At 44.6% G+C, this 15,364-nt stretch overlaps 1 protein-coding gene across 1 annotated transcript in view; it reads right to left on the bottom strand.

Annotated features, from left to right (window-relative positions):
* Positions 1-10,288: 10,288 nt before the first annotated feature.
* PSMD1 (proteasome 26S subunit, non-ATPase 1) overlaps positions 10,289-15,364 on the bottom strand; it is a 90,117-nt gene continuing 85,041 nt past the window's right edge. The window contains exons 24-25 of the mRNA XM_044241831.1: positions 12,030-12,185; positions 10,289-10,504 (exon numbers count right to left, since the gene is read on the bottom strand). Coding sequence (XP_044097766.1) covers positions 12,039-12,185 — 147 coding nt within the window. The 3' untranslated portion in view covers positions 10,289-10,504; positions 12,030-12,038. The remainder of the gene's footprint in view (positions 10,505-12,029; positions 12,186-15,364) is intronic.

Below are 15,364 nucleotides of genomic sequence, written 5' to 3'. Positions count from 1 at the left end.
CACATCTAATCTAGCCCCTGGGGATCCCCTTGTGCCACCTGCACACTTCTCTGTGGGGTGTTTGCAGGTGGGGCACTTAAAGGGAAGCTGAGCTCTTTTTAGGGTTGGGCACAGAGTGGGGGGGCGGGGACCAGAGGGCCTGGTTGCTGGAGCCCAAGGAGAAGGATCCACTGATGTCCCTGGGCCGGCCTGTTTGCCCAGCAGCACTTCTGGCACTGAGCACTCTGGTGGAGGTCCGAGGAGCAGCCAGGGCATGGGCCCATGCAGTGGTGTCCAGGGAGGGCTTGGCATGGTGGTGGGCTTGGTGGTGTCCTGGCAGTAGGGAGCATCAGGAGGCAGGCGCTGCTCAAGGACCTGGCTGCCCTGGAGGTGGGGGAGCTCTGTGGTCCCTTAGCTCTGTCTCTGTTGTGCCCTCCCCCACCCCAGTCCATATGGTCCCACACTGTTCTTTGACCTCCTCCATGCCTGGCACTGAGGGAGACAGAGGTTCCAGGACCCTGTCCTCAGCCCAGGCTCTCAGGGGCCCAGCAGGCCACAGTGTGTGCTCTGCCCATCCAGTCACACCGACCAGCTTACCTCGAGGTCAGCGGGCCTGCACAGCCTGTCCTCGGCACTCGGCCTAGAGCAGGTCCAGTAGGACCTGGCAGTCGGACCCTGTCTGTCATGTCTGTCCTGTCTTGACCCAAGGTCAAGGCGTACCTAGAGGGGGTCCAGCAAAGAGTCACAGATCCCCATTTCTCTGGTGGCTGCAGGGCTAGGCTCAGGGCAATCTGTTTTGGGGGAGCTTAACAGGGAGCGGAGGGGGAGGGTAGCCCAGCTGACTGCTGGAACCCAGGCTTACTTCGATGTGATCTGGACCTGGGCTTCCACGCACAGTGGGACTGGGCAATCACCACCCTGTCCAGTGCCTCGGCTTTCCCCTTCAGCCTGCCTGTGAGGATCCCTCCATGGAAGAACAACCACAAGGCTGGGCAGTAGGCATTTTTGCTTCCAAGAACAGCTGGAGAAGGAGGTACAGAGGCAGGTCCTCCTCAGCCTTCTTCCTGGAGCTGGCCCAGAAGTGCCAATGGAGTGCCAGGGCCTGGGGGGTGGCCATCCCTCTGGGAAGGTGGGGTTGCTGGCTGGCCCACCACTGAATCCAGGGGTGGAGGAGCACTATGGCAGTGCGTCCCTGAAGCGTACCTTGTGCAGGATCCCAAAGCTCCTCGAGTCTAAGCTGTACAGGTCTTTGGAAGGCCAGCTCTCAGCCCAGGCCAGCTGTGGCTACACAGCTTCCTAAGCAGCCCTCTTGCCATGTCCACTCATAGCCCCAAACCCAGGACACAGGTCTGGGGAAGGAGCCAAGACAGGGACAGACTTCCCTCCCTGACTCAACCCTCCACGCCACCATCTTGGCCTCAAGAGCCCTCAGGACTCTAGTCTGTCGTCACATTTTCTGGAACCATCTGTGTCATGGAAATGTGTGTGTACCTGTCTGGAGGAAAGTAACAGGGGTTGTAGACAGCCAATGTTCTTTACTTGCACTTGGAAGACTGGCTGGTTCTGGATCCTCTCATCAGGGGCTCCAAGGGCCAGGGCGGAGTGAAGGCCAAGCTCTGGGATGGGCTCTCTCCTGGGGGCTGCTTGGCTCCCAGCCCTCCACAGCTCCCACTCACTCACTCCAGGAATCTGGGAGAGCAGCAGGCACCAGCCGGAAGAGCCCATTCATTTTCTCTGCTTACTCAGCCCTCACATGTCCTTATAGGGTAGAGGCTGCCGATAATGCAGGCCACAGAGGCTAGGCTGCTGGGAGGAACAGACTGGGAGGCCTCAGAGGGGCTCCCCGTTGAGGCAGCCCCGCTGCCCTGAGTGGTGAGTCTCCATATTTCCAGACTCCCTCTCAACTCACATATTTTGTAATATCCTCCTTCGTGTCCTAAAATGAAATTTCCAGATAATATAACCTACTTACCCCCATGATTTTAAAATAATCATTATAATGCCTTAACTGTAATAAAAGGAGAAATCAAAGGAAAGCCACTTATTAAAAAAAAAAAATCTGTTTTCATACATAAGGACTTGGGGGAGGCTACACAAGGAGACATTGAAAGAAATCCGATGCTCATGGTCTGAAGGCGGCCACTGCCACGCGACCTGCCCATGTGTGCAACTTGGTTTCACTGCTGGGGTGGCCATCTTTGATGTGGATTTGCAAAATGAAGAGCAGTTCTTCACCAAGAACAGGAACAGCTCTTGGTAAAGTTCTGCACTGGATCAAGGCCACTCTTATCCCTGCCACACACTGCAGGATGTCTGGTGTGGCAGGCTCCCACCAGGAATGCCTCTTGGGTTCCCTAATCATTGTGGAAACCAAAAGTGCCCCCCACCCCCCACACACAATGTGTGACAGGCCTCCCTCCTTGGTGCAGTTGGGCCCCTGCTCTGAAACCCCCTGCTCTAGGCCATGGGAGTGGACAGCATAGGAATATGAATCGACCAAGTCCAGCCCCAGGAACTAGGATCTAGTGTGGCAAGAACATAGCTCCTCTTGAAGTGCTCTTTTGGTATCAGATGGCCCAAATTGAAGCCTAAGTGACTTGCTTTTTGCTTACACACAAGAAGAGAACTTGTTGCTTATGGAATTTCAAAGTCTGGAAGGAGAGGCACAGCTGGATTCAGGGATTACACAATGTCCCTTGGAGCCGCCTCTCTGCTTGGTGCCTCTCTGGGTGGGCGCCATATTCAGGCCACATCAGAAGTGGAAGAGAGAATGTTTCCCAAGTCTGGAACAGAACTGGCTGGGATTGCTTGGGATTGGCCTGACGTGAGTCATGGTTTCTTCTCTGACCCAGTCACAGTGGCTTGTGGACGGAGGGTGCTGACTCAGCATCTGGGCTGAGCCCTAACCTCAAGGAGAAATGAAGATACAGGCATCCGTTACCAGAAGGAATGCAAAGGGTGGTTGGGCTGCACAGCTTCTGGAAGTTCTCTAGAGGATGGGCAGTAAATGAAGGAAAGGTCTTCTCTGCTCTTCTCTAATGTGGTATCAAAATAGGAGCTAAATCCGGTCATTGACAGATGGGATTTCCACAGTTTGGTTTGGGCCCCCTGGCTTCCTCTCCAGTGTAGGGCTTTCCATATTCCTCATTAGTATCAGCTCGACCACCTAGAGCAGGACTCTTTTGAAGCAGAGGCTTGAGACTGTGAAGGGACCAAGCACAGATGACATGTCCCCCATTGGGCCCGGATTAGACCTTTACAGACTCTAAGCACTAAAAAGATTATGGTGCTTCCACTTACCCCCTTCCTTGCCCTCATAAGAAATAAAAACATCTCTAAGCCACAAATAAATGGAAGGAAGCCTAACAATTTATTAATTTTTTCCGTAGAGACTATTTCATCTACATGTTGATCAAATTACTTTAAGACAAATGGAATGATTTTGTCCAGGACCTCTGCTATGTTGGCTCCAGCATGTGGTGGGAAATCTGGTGCTGCTGTCCCTCCCTGACCCGAGAGTCCCCTTGCTGTCCCCTGGCTGCTGGCTGAGGTGTTAGAGCCTGACCGCGGTTCCCGAGAACCCTTGAGAGAAAAGAGGCTGGGGTACCCATGTTCAGGCCGCTGCAGGGTCGATCTGAGCGCGGGAAAAGCCAAGGCTGGGACCGCCCCAAATGGCAGCTACTCACAGGCTCTGTAAAGAGAGACCCAAAGGGATCCCGGGGACCACTGCAGGACAGAACTCCTACTTTCTGCCACTTGGTCCATTGGTTTGGTTTCTAAGGACCTTTCTGTTGGGGAGTACATTCTGTCTCTAGGTATGTTCACACTCTCCCACTAACGAGGTCCTGCATTACCCCTGGAGACAACCATTGCCTCTTGGGGGGTGGGGGTGGAGGCGGGGTTTTGCTGATGGCTGGGCTGTTGGGAGGGGTCCTCACTATCCTGGTATCCATACCACATTGAAGTGGCAAGGGGACACTGGCCTTTCGGAGGCAGCTTGGTATAGACCAGTGTTTCTCAGTGTGGTCCCAGGTCTGTCGGTGTCACAGTCATCTGAGTCTTAGCCAAACTTGCTCGATTCTGAGTTGGAGTCCAGAGCTGCTGAGTCACTGCCATAATAACTAAAATATAAGCGGAAATCAAAGCAACAACAAAAAAAAGAGAGACAGAATTTGTAGTCACATGTATCTGTGTTTGAGTTCTAGTCTCTTAACTTATGAGGTACCCCGATCCCCTCTAAGCCCCATTTCCTGTGGATAGTAATGTATTTACCTCACAGTAGATTTGTGAGGTAACAAATGGCAATGTGAATGAAGTGAGTACTAAGTTTAGCCCCTGGCACACAGGAGCAAAACACAGGTTTGCCGCGATTGGTCCATCTGCTTGTCCACCCATCCATCTAATACTTACGGAGTGCCTGCAGTGAACCAGGAACAGCTCTAGGCACCAAGCATACATCAATCATCAAAAACTAGCCCCTTGGGACGCCTGGGTGGCTCAGTTGGTTGGACGACTGCCTTCGGCTCAGGGCGTGATCCTGGAGTCCCGGGATCGAGTCCCACATCAGGCTCCCAGCTCCATGGGGAGTCTGCTTCGCTCTCTGACCTTCTCCTCGCTCATGCTCTCTCTCACTGTCTCTCTCTCTCAAATAAATAAATAAAAAATCTTAAAAAAAAAAAAAAAAACTAGCCCCTTGTCCTCCTGATGCTTACATGCTAATTGTGTGTAAGGGCCACGGAGAAAAATTAGAATCACTAGACTCCCCAAGCTAAAGCAATTATAATTAAAGAAGTATTCAATCGGAAACCAATGGGCATTATTTATCAAACACGGTGACAGGGACTTTGGGAGATATTTGGATGTTTGCCATTAAGGAGCTTATTTATAGACTGGCTGGGAAACAAGCTTCCTACAAACACAGGAAACCACCAGTGAACTGCTGTTCATGTTGTTCTCGCTAACCTTGTGGTGGGCATGCCTGAGAACTGCTTGGAGGAGAGACTGATTAGTGAGGCTGGCAGTGAGTGTAAAGGAATAACCCCTCCCCCCCTTCCTCCCCCAGGGTTCTAATCCAAGAACGGAGGAAGGAATTTGTTTAGGGACCCATCACCAACCCTTATTTTGGACAGGCTAATTTATACCCACCATAAGCCGATAGCCTTTGATGCCTTGTAAACCTCTTAAATCTTTAGAACATGAATCAGGGCTTCTGAGAGATCATGGCACAAGAGTCAGAGGCTGCTCACACCAGGTCATGGGAATATGACTTGATGGGAAACTCTTCATCTCTACCCCCACTCTAAGTAATGCCCAAGATCCTTAAAGGTAATTATCTCCTGGATGCAATTTTATTATCAACAAATAACCCACTGATTCGGAAAACATTGAGAGCATGCACCAACGGAGCTGCCCAGAAGCCAGCAAGCAGGTGGGAAGTGCCCATCAACAGCGGGCTGTGTGGTAGAGCCTCTGGGCATTAGACACTACTACTTTTGGAAGACCTCCAGATGGCCAACAGACACATGAAAAGATGCTCAACATCACTCATCATCAGGGAAATACAAATCAAAACTACAATGAGATGTCACCTCCCACTTGCTGGAATGGCTAAAATGAACAACACAGGAACCAACAGATGTTGGTGAGGATGAGAAGAAAGGGGAACCAACCCTCTTGCGCAGTTGGTGGGAATGAAAACTGGGGCAGCCACTGGGGAAAACAGTATGGAAGGTCCTCAAAATGTTAAAAGTAGAACTTCTCTAGGACCTAGCAATTGCACTACTAGGTATTTGACCAAAAAAATAAAAATATTAATTCAAAGGGATATACGCACCCTAATGTTTACAGTGCATTATCTATAATAGCCACATAATGGAAATAGCTCAAGTGTCTATCAGTTGATGAATGGACAAAGAAGATGTGGTATATATGTACAATGGACTATCACTCAGCCATAAAATGAATGAAATCTTGCCATTTGCAATGACTCGGAAGGAACTGGAGGGTATTATGCTAAATGAAGTCAGTCAGAGAAAGACAATTATCATATGATCTCATTCATATGTGGAATTTAAGAAACAAAACAAATGAACAAAGGGAGAAAAAAGATAGAGAGAAGCAAATCGAGAAACAGACTCTTAATTATAGGGAACAATCTGTTGGTTACCAGAAGGGAGTTGGGTGGGGAAAAGCGGGGAAATAGGTAATGGGGATTAAGGATGATCTTGTGATGATCACTAGGTGTTGTATGCAAATGTTGAATCACTATATTGTACCCCTAAAACTAATATTACACTGTATGTTAACTGGCATTTAAATAAAAACTTAGAAAAAAAGGACAATACTGCTTTTGCTGACAATCCTTTTCTGAAAAGGTGCAGTGGCTTGAGTATGGAGGGCACAAACCAGGACCAGACTCTGGATATAGGATAGGCAAAGAAATGGCTGTTTGCCATTTGTCTGTTGCCCCTTTGGATCAAATAAGGCCAGAAAATTAATAGGCCAGACCAGCTTCACAGAAGAAGTGAACTGGAGACGTGGTGGTACAGATGGCTCCTGATGTTGAACAGGTCATGTCACTGTTATGAGTGTCCTTGTGTGTAAAATGAAGGGTTATGCCATACTGTTCTGATTCAACCAAATTTAGTTAAGGCCTCCTTAAGTGCAAGGCTCTTGAATACAGGAGATCTCAAGATAACAACATCTTCCCCTAGGGTGGTTGGGAGGAACAAGTGTGTCAGTACTTGCGGTTCTCAGCAGTGTCTGGTGCGTAGTAAGGATGTCATAATTAGCCATTATCATTTAATGCCTGTAACAACCTTGAGGTGAATGTCATTTTTTCTGTACAAATAAGGAAACCACTAAGGGACAAGATCAGGATATGAACCAGCGTGAAGCCCAAGTCCACATTCTTCCCATTAATGCAGTTTGGCTTGGAAGGGCCCTTATGTCTTTTAATTTTAACAAAGCAGAGGGTAGAAAAGGAGTTTGAACTTTAGAAACAATCACGCTCAGCACCTTCTAAGAGATTTTCTGTGGAAAGTAGAAGTGTTGTCTCATTTATGATGAGAATAAGGCGGTTGGGGAATGGTTTGGGACAAAGACACAAAAGCTGCTTTGCCCAGGCTCATTTCTCCTCATGTCCTCACAATGATAGATTCGGAGACAAATCTTCCCTACACACACAAAGAAAAGCCCGGGTTTTCCAAGAATAAAACAATTGAAAAAACAGTCCCTAGCAGGAACGTTTAATCATTGCAGGAGAGGAATGGGAAGAGACATTTATAGAGGCCTGGAGAAGGCAGCTCCAAGACAGATGAATTAATCACCAATCACTCCAGTGAATTAATCCCCTCTTATATACTCATGGATTCTGTCCCAATTGTTCTGCTAGTGCTCAGTTGTGGCTCTTAACCATTCTCAATACAGGCAGTTGATGAATACATGATCATGCTCTGTATGCTAAGGTCTATTATGAAGGTAAGCAAGACAAATGAGGGGGAAAATAAACAAGTCAACTAGGCAATAAATGATGGTGTCGTAAGGACAACAGAGGGCCACACTGGAAACTGGGGAAGCAGAAGGAAGAAACTAGTCCTGCTCTGGCGAGGGAAATTGGGGTGGATTTCTTGAGGCAAGTCTCTATAAATCAAGACCTAAAGAACTAGTGAGTAGATTCACCGGACCTAGAGGGAGAGGTGGGAGTGAAGAGAGAAGTATTTCAGGAAGAGGGACTGATATGTGCAAAAGCGAGGAGGTGACAAAAAGCCTGGATCGCGGGAGAAATTGAACATGGTTCTGAGCATGAGGTGGGAGGAGTCAAGAGAGGAGAGGCTGGAGAGGTGGGTCGCAACTAAAGCCTTGCACAGTTTTGTACACCAACTAAAGAATTTAGGCATTATGCAACAAAACTACTGAGAAATTTTAAGCAGGAGAGGAGTATGACTTGCACTGTAGAAAGATCAGTTTGGAGAATGGATTAGAGTGAACTAGGTCTAGAGGCTGATGGAGAGTTAAGTGCTTGAACCAGGGGTAGTGACCAGTGGGGAGGAGGGTAAATGAACAGGAGAGATACTTGAGGTTAAACATTTGAGTCAAGGGTGAAGCATGAGTTTTTAGTGTGAACTACCAGATGGAGGGGTTGTCATTAGCTCCAAGCAGAGAAGGCTGGATGTGCTCTGGATATACCGTTTCTAGTGCCCGTGAGGCTCCTGAATGGGGACGCCCAGTAAGTGGCTGGATATGCATGCCAGGAGCTCAGGTGAAAGAGAAGGGAGGGATGTGGATGGGGGAGCCATCTGCACAAAGACAGTGGATGAAGGTGTGCGATAGATGGGGTTGCTTAGAGAGTGGACCTCTCTTTTGAGCTGGAAGCTCAAAAGCAATCAGAGGGAGTGGGACCTGCCAAAGGGCCTAAGAATCCCTGCACAAAGAAATGTTTAAATTAATTTTTTTTTCAATTTATATTAAACGAAGAGACCAGTCAGAGAGAGAAGGAAAAGACTTGCTATTGATGCCAGAGAGAGGACGCCAGCCTCAGTGGTCATTTAACTGCAGAGGGGTAGGAGAAAGACTGGATTCTAGTATTAAGCTCAGTCCCAGAAATCGATTTCCTTTCATTTGATTTCCTCGCTGTGCATCCCACCTGCCTTCAAGTCTGAGAGCATAGCACAACGACATCACCTGGGAGTAACTGCTGCCACATTCCCTTCTGTTCTTCTGGCAAATGTGCCAATCCTCACTCCTACCCGGTCTTCACATGGGACTTTATTTCACCCTGCTCCTTTCCGCCTTAGATTGCTTTGCTCCTTGGTTATCTCTCAGTGCTACGCCTATCTAGGAAATCTTCCAGGGTAACGAAAGTCATCAGGAAAACAGATAGTCTCATCATAGCCTGATCCAAGTGGCCATTTTACTTTATAGCTTACATTTTTTTTTGGAGCTATAACTTCAATATTTAAGACCAAGTTACAAAGTTACTAAGACCAGTATAAACAAATTGTACTGTTTACCAGTAACTAGTGCTGACTTCTCCCTGAAGTTCAGTCTATTAGTATGGAAGGAATTTAATGACTGGCCAGAGGCCAGTGAATGTACCACCTCTCCCAGACTACTAAATTTTGGACAGTGACATCATTGAGAGACTTCTGTTTTATAAACATTTCATATATTAAGGGAAATGTTAAGAGATAACTCTGAAATACAAGCAATGTTAAGAGCTTGAACAGGAAGGACATAGCTAATGACAGGCTAGGAAATGAGATAATCTCTTTTATAGAATCATTTGATATTGAGGAAACAGGAATTTACAAAGGAGGGGATACAATGAAATTAACCAATGAATGGTGCCATCCTTTGGGATTAGTAACCTTTAGACCTGGACCAAGCAACAAAGCTGTGGTGGATGTTGTAGTAGGGTGGATCTATCTGGGCACTGGTTTCCTTTAACGAGCTTTTCCCCCACAGACTCAGAAGGCTATATCCTAAATTAAAAAGTAGAAGGATCAAGGTCGGAATAAAGAACCATTCATGTATAAATGCTGGAAATAACCTACTTTTATTTTACATGATTTAAGTCCAAAACAAAAAACCCCACCAAAGCCCCCAAATATAGCTCTTATTGCTATGTCCTAGGGTACCAGAGGTCCCCTTTCATACGCCAAGAACATGGGAAGGGGTAGTTGTCAGAATAATGACCTTGTCTGCTTATTTCAAGAGCCCAACATCTAAGGCCTGATAATATAGAAATCAAAATTGTACTTGTCAAAACTCATCAAATTGTATAGACTTCAAATTTTTGCATTACTGTATTTAAATTATACCTTAAATTAAGCAGCACATGGCAAAAAAGGGTAGGAAAAGAGAGGATAAAAAGAATACATTATTAAATCCTGTGGCTAAATGATTTTGTATCTGTTGTCCTCAACAGGGTCAAAGGCAGGAAACAACAGGCAAAGCCTATTCTTAAATAATGCTTCTGAGCTGCCTAAACAGACATTTCCCTTGGACCACTAAAGGGACTTCTTCAGTAAATGACAGTACCCTATGCCCTCAATCTGATTTTAAAAAACTGGAGAGAATTCTTGGAGTGAAGAATAGGGTTGATTTTTTTCTTTTTTTCCATTATTTTTCAAATAATCTATGAACTAGTTTAACTTTTTCATCAATATGAAAATCATGCATACTCATCCCAGCAATTAAGGATTTAGCTCTCCGGGTTTAGGCATTTCATGGTGGAGGTGGGGAAGGGTATTAGGTCCATTTATTTAAAATCGAGGCTAAAGAACAAATTAAAAAGTCCTTGTCCATCTGGAGATTTTAATATATTTATTTGAAAACCAAGTTCTGTGAAAGAGCACACTAAACAGTCATATATCTTCTTTTCACCAAAGACTTGGAGACAAGGTTCTTCGGGTCAGCGCAAAGGCAATGGTACATGCAGTGAGTAGCAGGTCTCAGCATGGATTTCTTCACAAGCATCTCCAATACAGGCCTGGACAATCATCTTCAGATGAGCAATGAGATCCTAAGGAAGTGGGAAGGGGGATAAACTAGGGTTATCCTTTGTTTAAAAAAAATTTTTTTACCACGAGCTGTCGATGTCTAAAACTAGCCCTTAACCCTGCCTACGCAGTCCTAACACACCAGTGTTTGGTAAGACGGACTATGGTTTTTACACTCCTACTAGACTGAATATTTTATCCTTTTGAAAATAGTAGGAATCTATTTTCTGGGACGCCTGGTTGGCTCAGTTGGTAGAGCATGTGACTCAATCTCAGGGTTGTGAGTTGGAATCCCCATTGGGTTTAGAGTTTACTTAAAAAAAATCTAATTTCTAATTAAAAACTTCTAAGCCATCTTGAGGTTAACTGCCTTGAAAGACTTAACCAGGGGTTTTTCAGTAATGTGTGGTCAAAGGCTTGAGGGGGCTAATGTGAGTCTGTTCAGTTCCACACAGAGACTGAGTGCTTATGGTATCAATACCACCATGCGCTGGTTGGGTAAAGCTTAGGAAACCATCAAAGGCCCAAAGATAATTTTCAAAGCAATTTTATATAGACAGGAAGTTAGTATAAATCTCCCTCTCTCAATCAAAGGTCCAAACACCTTTGGGGGCTTGAATATATTTTTCTACTAATGGCAGGGCTTCTGCCTTAATATTTATCTGAGATTTCTGTAAAAGCTTTCATTAATTGCTAGTCAGTGTGTAACACTCATGGTGCTAGATTTACAGCCTGGCATTTAAGTAGAAGAAAAGGATAAATTCTTATTGTCTGACAATAAATATGTACTAGAGTGAGAAAACCTTGATTAATAGTTTATATGCATCTTCAAATATGTGATGACAATTTCATAACATTATTCTAATTTTTTGCATCTAAAGACCTACTTCAAAACTGTTAGAACATTGGCATAATTTTTTTCAACTGGGTGAAGCTTTGTTATATGGTCTAAACTGACTCCGAAGTACTTTTAAGCACCATGTCTTAAACACATTAGATGTTTGATATAGCTTCAGTGAGTAAATGAATATTAAGGCTTCTAGTACCAAAAGTATCACCAAAGGAAAGGGAGAGAGAGAGACGGATCAGTGATCCATGTGGATCAGTGCTGGCCATGAACTCTAACTGATCTGTAACAAGGGGCTCACATCAAAGTGTAAATCAACTCTATCATGAGCAAACTGTCATTCAGTTGACTTTCTTGGGAGTAAGGGGTAAGCAAGGATTTTTCAATGAAAGAAGTATCGAGCAGATTGACATTTTAGAGCAAGCTCCCTACTCTCTCACGGACCTATGAGAACAGTTTTTAACTGCTCTGAATAGTACTGGTCAAACACTAGAGTGTAGAGAGTCAAAGGAGAAAGAAAAAGGAACTGGAGGCTATGTATGCTGAAGAAGTCAAAAAGAGGGGAAATTCTAACACCATTTAGGTAAATAGAGATTAAGCACAAAAGGAATGGAAAAAGTGACACGATGTCTCTGCCGAAAACATTTAAGATGTACTGACCAACAGAATTCCTTTGATAAACAATTTTATTTCACACATACCTCTGGTCCTTAATCATCGATATACTCAAATGGTTCTGGAGGTTCTGGCTCTTGTTCTTCTTCCTCGATTTTTGGGCCATGGGCTGCCACTGGTTCAACCAGTTCCTCCGTGTCTTCACTGGTGTCCTTCAGGATGATGATGCCGCCAATGGAAAGCTGTACACACAGAGCAAGGGGTGAAGCAGCACAAACCCCGCTCATATTCTCAGATGGCTCCAGAGTGTAGCACGCATATTTGTTAAATGGTACCTTAAGACTACTCAGATGATTTGGGAGTAAAGACCTGGCATAGAACTACATTTCCCCGGACAGCAGCCAGGAAATGCGGGTGTGTGCGCCTGTGTGACGCTACACCCGTGACAAACTGTTGGGCTGCAAGAAGCGGCTACTAAGACCTTCCTCTTCCATTCCTCCAGTTAGTCTGAGGACTAAATGAGGAAGGCAACAATCGATGTCCATGACAAAGGACAGAGAAACTTGTCATCTATAGGGAATAAACTTAACCCAGTGGCAGAACATCACTGTTCCCAACTAAAGACTGGTATTTCCTGCACTGCCTTGACCTGACTGGAGAGAGAAAGTTTACTTATTTACTTTTACCAATACAGCATTCTTATGTCTTGCTTGCTGTTCGACACATGGTCCTGGACCAGCAGCATCACTATCACCTGGGAGTTTGTCAGAAACGCAGAAAACATAGCCTGACCTAAATCTATAGAACTGCACTTAAGAGCCACGGGTGTATGTATGCACACTCAAGTTTGAGAAGCAAGCTACTCTAACAGATACTTTATTACTAGTGAGAAAACTATCATTTTGGACAAAAAAGACAATCTACAAGTGAAAAGCCAATTTCTCTCCAGTGATTTCAGAATGACAGAGTGAACAACATAAATAGGACAGATATTTCACTTGAACCTACAAATCCTTTATGATACAAGGATGTAGTAGATGGGAAACAAAAAAGAACTACAGTGTAAAATCAATTTTATTACCCCTCTCCCAAATGTAGCAGAAGTAAATTCACACACCAAACTATTCACCCATCTCTGTGTGTTAATCTTATTCTATTTGCTTGGCTGTGTCAAAGGAAATGGGAAGCTGCTGTCTGTAATTAGATCAGTCAACAGTGGCAGGGCCCATTGGGAAAAACATTATTTCTACCAAAGCAAATTACTGGAAAGGAAAAGAAGCCCAAGCTCATCAGTCAGATGATTCACATATATACAAATAGCTCTGCAGTTCAACCTAATCTGATTTTTACTCACTGGAGCCCTGCCCTGTCCTGCTATAAAACTGGTGTCTTCGTGAATGTCTGTACTATCTCCCTTGTCTTGACACGCAAATTCATACACTTTATTTTCTAACTCCTTCCCCTAAAAAGTCTGCTTTCCTTGAAGAGAGCCATTTTATGAGTGGACCCTGCCTTTACTACCAATATGCACCTAAGAAAAATCATAGTACAAGGCCACTGTCCTAATCCTCTACGGTCTGAAAGTTTACCTGAGCCTTCTAAAGGACCAAATAAAGATGAATCATCTTTATTCAAGAAAATACCTATGTTCACAAAAAGGATTTCCTATATTTGGGAAACAGACAGCTCCAGGTTATAACTGTACTATTTCATGCTCAACTGGAATGAAATAATCCAACTCAAATCCTGCAGTATAAACAACATAAGGAAAAAGCCTTATAGCAATGTGGTTTAGTTTATTTTTAAAAAAGTAATCTCTACAACCAATGTGGGGCTTGAAATTACAACCCCAAGATCAAGAGTTACATGATCTGACCAAGTCAGCCAGGTGCTCGTGACCTTTTTACCACTGTAAAACCACTGTTGTCTCCAGCAACAATTTTTTTCTTTTCTTTTTTCTTAAGATTTTATTTATTTATTTGACACAGAGAGAGCGTGCACGCACAAGCAGGGGGAGCTGCAGGCAGAGGGGAAGCCCAATGTGGGGCTCGATCCTAGGACCCTGGGATCATGACCTGAGCCGAGGGCAGACACTTAAATGACGAGCCATCCAGGTGCCCCAACCATTTTTCTTTTAAAGCATATTTTGTCTGATGTTAGTACAGCTGCTCCAGCTCTCTTTTTGTTACTTGTCGGCATGGTATATCTCCCTATCCTTTTGCTTTTAATCTACTTCAATCTTTGAATCTAAAGTATGTGTATGTTTTAAGATCTTATTTTTTTAAGCAATCTCTACACCCAAGGGTCAGGTTCCAACATATAACCCTGAGATCAGAAGTTGCATGCTCTGCTGACTGAGCCAGCAAGGTATTCCATAAAGCATGTCTTTAGTAGTGAGCACATAGTCAGATCATTTCTTTTTTATCTGTTTGGCTTATCTCAGCCTTTTAATAGGTGTGGTTAGTCCACTTACATCCCCTGTGATCAGGGCCCCTGGCTGGCTCAGTTTATTGATACAGCATGAGACTCTTCATCTTGGGGTCATGAGTTCCAGGCCCATGTTGGGCCTAGAGCTTACTTAAAAAAAAAAAAAAAAAAAGACATCTCATGTGATTACTAAAATTTGCTCCTGCCATTTAAAAAAAAAATATATTTTATTTATTCATTTGACAAAGAGAGAGATCACAAGTAGGCAGAGAGGCTGGCAGAGAGAGAGGGAGAGGGGGATGCAGGCTCCCTGCTCAGCAGAGAGCCTGATGCGGGGCTCTATCCCAGGACCCTGAGATCACGACCTGAGCCGAAGGCAGAAGTTCAACCCACTGAGCCACCCAGGCACCCCTGCTCCTGCCATTTTGATGTTTTTTGTATGTCTTATATATTTTTGTTTCTCAATTCTTCCACTGCTGTCTTCTTTGGTATTAAATAGATATTTTCTAGTGTACTAAGTTTAATTTTCTTGTTTCTTTTAGTCCACTTTTAGAATTATTTTGTCAAGTGGTTGCCTTTGCAATTAACATCTTGATCTCACCGGAAAACTGTAACTTAATTTCACTAGTATACAAAAACTACACTTCAATATACTGGTATTTCCCTATTCCTTTGTGTTATGGACTGAATGTTTGTGTCTTTCCACCCTGCCATTCATATGTTGAAATCCTAACCCCCAAAGTGATAGTATTAGGATGTATGTAGACCTTTAGGAAGCAATTAGGTCACCAAGGTGAAGTCCTCATTAATAATGATATCAGTGCTCTTATAAGGAGAGACATGAAAAGAGCTAGTTTTCCTTTCTCTCTGTCTTATGAAGATACAATGAAAAGAGGGCCTTTACTAAGTAGGATGAGGGCCTTTACTAAGAACCCAATCATGCTGGCACCCTAATCTTGGACTTCTAGCTGCTAGAACTACGAGAAATGTTTGT

This window comes from Neovison vison, chromosome 3, assembly GCF_020171115.1.
Source record: "Neovison vison isolate M4711 chromosome 3, ASM_NN_V1, whole genome shotgun sequence".
Classification (NCBI taxonomy): domain Eukaryota; kingdom Metazoa; phylum Chordata; class Mammalia; order Carnivora; family Mustelidae; genus Neogale; species Neogale vison.
Note: the sequence above shows the minus strand (reverse complement) of the source record. Positions and strands in the feature narration are given on the sequence as shown.